We start from the raw sequence: 6000 nt of genomic DNA on the forward strand, positions 1-6000 counted from the left end.
TCTGACCTCCATCCTCATCTTATCACATCACCTCCTTACCCCTCTGCTTGCCTGTTGTGGCTGGACCTGCCTGCTCCCCCTGCCCAGCAGAGGCTGAGTCCTGTGCATGTCTTGGAGAAATCAAGGTCTCATAGCAAGGAATTCTGGAACCCAGGGCCTAGGCAGGAGCCAAGTGAAGGGAGAGGTCCGATGGAGTTCTGCCTGGGAATAACTGAGCCCTGTTTTGTGTTTCCTGCTCTGCTCTGCGTATGTAGCTCTTCTCTTCCCTCCTCTGCAGCCGAAAGCCCCCAGCCGGTCCGAAAGCTCCTTGAAGACCGTGCTCCCGTGGTTAGACACGGGTTCTTCCTGCAGCTGGAGCCTGGCAGCCCCCCACGGTGAATAGGCAGGCGGGCTGCAGGGCCCCGTCTGTCCGTGCTGCGTGTCGTGGCCGTCTGCTGCCCATGCATTCGGCAGGTTCTTTGGACTGGTGTCTGGAGGGGCACACGAGGCGCCATTCCTGAAGTGCCACTCAGGCCTGCTCTTGGCCACACTGGGTTTCTGTTGGACTCAAAGGCTCTCTCATTCAGGGGAGCTGAGCAGAGCCTGCTTTGTGGCAGGCTGGGTCCTGGGCATCCTGACTCACCACAGCCCTTGGGACCTGCCACAGGTCCCACACAGCACCCCAGTGAGCAGGATGGAGCGGTGAGCACCATCCTCTGCTGGGCACAGACAGTGCTTCAAACCGGGCACCACGGGCTTGGAGACCCCAAAGCAAGTGCAGCCTGGAGTTCCCCTTCCTTGGGGTGCCACCCTCTGTGAGCCCTGCTCCACTTTGCCCCATGCTTGGGCAGGGCCAGGGCGATTAAGAAGCAATGAAGGCTGGTCCAAAGAACCAGGGTTGGCCTATTGGGGTTGTTCATGTTGTGACTGTAGTGGCCTGAGCCCGGCTCAGACCAAACTGTTCTCTGTGCCTTCTCTCTCCTGTGGCTCTGGATTCTTCTCTGAGGGACACTGCGGAGCCCACCTGTGGGATGTGTTTTCCACCCTGTGACAGGGCTGTGCCCATGGGCAGAGCTGGCAGGTGGCTGTGAAACTGGTGTTTGGTGTGGTCTAAAGCCCACAGCTAGCAGCATTTAGGGCAGACGCAAGCCTGGACTTATGTCTTTTCTGTCACAAGTTCCTCAAAACATAAGGGCCTCATGCTCCCAAGACCACTGGCCGGCTCTGCTGTGGTTTCTGGGATGGCCTCAGTGGCCCTATGTTTTCTGTCGCGTGTCCTCTGCTCTTTGTGAGGGACCCCAGCCCCTCTGCCTTCCGGCCCCCTCCTACCTCATCCCAGGTGTCCCTTCTGCTTCCTCCCTGGCCTCCTGTGTGCTGTGGCTATGACTGGTGTGTAGCTGCTGGGGGCCTGCACCAAGAGGGGCTGCCAGAGGTTGGCAGGGCCGTGCACCCCTGGGGAGTCCTGCCTGTTGTCAGGCCCTTCCCTGGGCTGAGTGTGCACCCACAAGGCCTGCACCCTCCTGGTCTGTTTCATCTTCCCCACAGGACCTTCTTCTGAAGTCCGGAAGGAGAAACCAAATTCACCCCTCGAAGCCAGTGAGCTCTGGACCCGCCCTTCTGAACACAAAGCCAGGAACCAGCCTTGAGAGACGCCAGCCTGCAGGCACCCTGGAAACCCACAGTCAGCACCCAGCGGCTTCAGACACCCATTGGCCCTGTAGAAGAGCTGCATGGGAGCACCTCGGCCATTGCTCTGAAGGCCAGTATGGAGGGAGAGCAGCCAATCGTTCTGGAAGGGCCCCTGGAAACTGGACTCGCGTGTCTTCTCTCTGGCCCTGTGAATTTGGTCTCTCCCAGCCCTGGGAGACTTCTCCCTTGAAATCCAATAGGACCTGACTCTTCGGTCCCACTCTCTACACCCTTCTCCCCTTGGTCCTGCTGTCATGGCTGCTAAGATTGCTGCCACAAACCTTACTTTGAACTCATCAATAAAATAAACAGATTTCTTTTCCAGCTTACAGGAGAGAGTGTGGATTTGGGTAGCAAATTCAAGACTGTGAAATTAAAACAACAACAACATATAACGTTTTGGCTCCTAATCAAGAGTGAGAAACAGAACCCAGTGCTGGAACTTGGGTCTCACAGGAAGGAAATAATCAAGGCCAGGGGCTGGCTTGGAGCCGAGGCTGAGGCAGCAGAGGCAGGCTGAGCTGGGCTTCAGTGTCTTCTCAGCAGAAAGATGGCAGGAAATGAAGCCAGTGTCATAGGGACTTTACTCAATTCCAGAAAGCATAACTTTAAGCAGGAGCCCCAGATGGTTGCCTCAAGGTGTGGGGTTCCCCAGCTTCTCTCAGGGACAGCATGGCCACAGCTGCTTCCCCTGAGGTCACCAAGACAGGGTGTGAGTGAGGGAGGTGCAGAGGTCCAGCCCGTCCATGAAATTACATCCAGCAGAACCTCATGGAAGGAGACAGGGCTTGAGCCAAGGAGCTGTCGGGGGATAAGTGGAGGCCCTCCTGGTCACAGGGCCCAGGAACGCTCTCAGGCTGGCTCCAGGGAAGAGAGTGGGGTCGTGTCAGTATAGGCATCTTACGGAAATCCGAGCCAAGGAGACATAGTGTCCTCAGGCCTCCTGAGAATTGGAAGTGGAAAGTGGTTCTGATTTAGTGTCTCAAAGGAGCAGCTCTCTCTGTTCAGGCCTCTTGTCTCTGCCACCAGCTTCCTCTGTACCCCCAGGGCTCAGCTTGAACATGGCCATCATGATCAACGGCCAAGCTCTAGGTGACTTTTCAGCTGTGACTTCATCACCATCACCTGGCTCAGTTTCCATTTCCCAACTCCAAATTCCCAAGGCAGAACCTGATTGGGCCAACTCACCTGAGTGGGCAGCCCTAGGGCCAGGGATCATTCCTAGGTCCAATCAGCTATGGCTAGGGGTGGCATCAGGTCCCACCTAACATAGCTGCTGAGGCAATAGAGACTGTGGGGAGCAAGTCATAATCGATGGGAGGCACAGAGAAAGAGAGAATCTGTGGGACTTTCTGATCTCAGTGGAGACAAAGCCACAATGACCTTCTAATAGCTCCAGAGAGCAGCCATGCTGAGGAGTTCTCTGTATTTTCTTATCTAGCTCCTGACTTGACTCTGGAGACAATTCCAAAATGAAGGTAAAAGGAGGTGGCTCATCTTTGCTGCCACCTACTATGGGTGAGGCCTGGTTTGGACCCTGGTGTCTGCCACCTCAAACTGCAATGACTAGGGTGGGTGCATGGCCCCCCAAGGAGCCAACACTTAGCATTGACTGCATGACAGAGACTATCCTAACCACTAAGCTCATCTGCTCCCCACAATGACTCTACAAGGTAGGTAATAATATCATCACCAACCCCGTTTTGTTAAGAGAAGACTGAACTACAAAGAGGTTACGTGACTTGCCCTAGGTCACGTGAGAAAGTGGAGCTGGCACTTGAAGCCCAGGCACTCTGACCCCAGAGACCATACCCTCTCACCACATCCTGTGCAGGGCAGGGCAGCCCTAGTGGAATGTCTCAGCTTCCAGACCTTTGGCAGAACAATTCTCCCCATAGTTGAAGAAGAACAACTAACATTCTGCTTGCTGTTCAGCGATGGTTACCTCCTCGTGTGACTCACAAATACTGCTGCTGAGGCCTCCTGCTTGTTGATGCCTGGAATCTCAGCATTGGAAGTTATCTCCAGCTATTCTTAGTTCTTGGCACCTCAGAACAAATGAGTTTATCAGTGCTTTTCAGCGCTTGATGAGTGGGACAACAAAGAGGGCCTGAGCCCCTGGTTAGAGGAGAGGAGCAGGGAAGGTGTGCCACTGGGCAGGGTGGGAAGAGGGAATAGGGGAGGCTGGGACATGAGTGACATAAGTTCTGAGCCACAAGGCTGCCTAGGGCTGGCAGGGTGTGTGGGCTTCAGCTTGCTTTTTTATAAGGCCTGTCTCCTCTTCACTATCATCAAGGAAATCAATTTTCATGCATTGGAAAGTTCTCCCATGTTGAACCCAAAGTACACAGCTCTCCCCAGCAGACATTGGCAGTAACCAGGTAAGAAGTGGAAAGGCCAGAGAATGTGTATAGAGGTTGGGCCTAAAGCAGTTCCTAACTTTCCGGGGGAGCCATGAGGGGAATTCACTTCAGTGCCAAGGCTGAGTATTCAGGAAAAAAACCCATCCAGGCAAAGGACAGCCATGCATCACCCATCGGCTCCCGCACACATGGCAGACATCACTACGGTAATCCCAGTGCTCTCTCTAACCAGCTAAACAGGGAGCCACTAACAGCTGATCAAACCTGGCCACAAGATGAGCCCTACTTGCCACCTTTGAATCGACCTCCCATCCTTGGGTATTCAGGAAACTGAGGCCAAGGAGGGGCTTTCTTGTCCAGTGTCCCCCTAACTTGGTGGTAGAGCTACCATTTCTGTTGCACCGTGGAAACAAAACCGGAAAAAGTTGGGAACTCGAGGTGCCCTTTGACTGTGAACTTTTAGCATTTTATTTATCTCATTGAACTTGCTTCCCACAGCTAGTCTCGGGTTTACTGAGCTGGCCTTGAACCTCTCACCTCTGCATCTGGAAGTCGGAGTGCAAGGGCTGGGGTACAGCCTCTGTGCTTAGAGACACCCCTTTGGGCCTGAGCAGGGCTAGGAAGTTGGTTTTTACCCGACTCCAACCTAATTCCCAAGCCTGAGACTTGGATAAAAATCTGTTCTCAGAGCTGAAAGCCCTTTTCTCTTCCTGTCCTTGCAGTGACCCTTCCCAGGTCCCTGGGCCCAGGCTGGCCATGTTCTGTGAGAACCAGAGGGCGCAGGCACAGCCCCTGGGAAAGGCAGATGGGGGCTGGCCCAGGGAGAGGGCAGAGGTCCTGCCACAGCTGTCCTCCTGGGGCCGGGAGGGGCACCCCAGCAGCCCACGCACTGACCTTGGTGGGAGTAAGATTGCTACTAACTGCTAGGTATTTACTCTGTGTCAAGCACTGCGCTGAGCCCTAAGCCTGTAGTGACAGGTAGTCATTACCAGACATTACTAAGAGGAGACAATGATGCTGTTTATGTTCATCAAGGGAGCTGAGGCACCAAGACTTAAGTAACGTACCTGACTTAAATAGTAAATGGAAGAGCCAGATGTAGACCCAGGCAGGGTGGCTCCAAAAGTCCATATTGACCACCATGCTATACTGCTTTGAGAAGTGAGAAAGAAAGGATGGGTGGAATATGATTTCAGAAGCACCAGGGGAAACTCCAGCCATAAAATAATTCCTCTCTGCATCTATCTTCTCTCTGCTTCATTGTGTCCTTCCCTCTGCAGAGTGAAGCAGCCCATACCTGGCTCTCCTTAAAACTCTCCAACACCTCCCACTGAGATGGACCCTTTGTGACAGAGATAGGTCACCCAATTCAAGACCATTGAAGTAAAAAATCCAGGGGTAGCTGATGTCAGGTCTGACTAGATCCAAGTAGTAAAACAAGACATTGGGAACTTGTTCTGGGCATCTGTAGCTGTCAGAGGGTGGGGTGGGGGTGAAAGAGAAGGAGAAAGAGGGGCGGGAGAGGAGAAATTTTAAGGAATTGGCTCAAACGATTGCAAAGCTTGGCAAGTCCAAAATCTGCAGGGCAGGCGAGCAGGTTAGAGACCCAGGGAAGAGCCAATGTTGCAGCTCAAATCTGAAGGCAGTTTGGGGGCAGAATTCCCTCTTCCTCAAGGGCATCAGTCTTTTTTCCATTAACCTCTTCAACTGATTGGGTGAAACCCACCCACATTATAGAGGATAATTTTTACTCAAAGTCTACTAATTTAAATGTTAATTTCATCTAAAAAAATACCTTCACAGCAACACCCAAACATGTTTGACCAAATATCTGGGTAGCGTGGCCTGGCCAAGTTGATACATAAAATTACCCAAAGCACCATCTCTGGACTCTCCCCCCATCTGGTTGGCTTCATTCTCATATAGGCTCTTCCCATGTGATGCCAAGATGGCCCTCCAGCATCCAAAA

At 53.1% G+C, this 6000-nt stretch overlaps 1 protein-coding gene across 2 annotated transcripts in view; it reads left to right on the forward strand.

Moving 5' to 3' along the window:
• USH1C (USH1 protein network component harmonin) overlaps positions 1-1997 on the forward strand; it is a gene marked incomplete at its 3' end in the record, with an annotated part of 44635 nt that extends 42638 nt beyond the window's left edge. Inside the window, exon 21 of one of the 2 annotated variants that reach the window (XM_081099590.1) lies at positions 1525-1997. In XM_081099590.1, coding sequence (XP_080955716.1) covers positions 1525-1537 — 13 coding nt within the window. The remainder of the gene's footprint in view (positions 1-1524) is intronic. The other variant, XM_081099589.1, reaches the window with a different exon arrangement.
• Positions 1998-6000: the final 4003 nt, after the last annotated feature.

The sequence above is a fragment of the Myotis nattereri genome (genome assembly GCF_964212035.1).
Source record: "Myotis nattereri genome assembly, chromosome: 9".
Taxonomy (NCBI): Eukaryota; Metazoa; Chordata; class Mammalia; order Chiroptera; family Vespertilionidae; genus Myotis; species Myotis nattereri.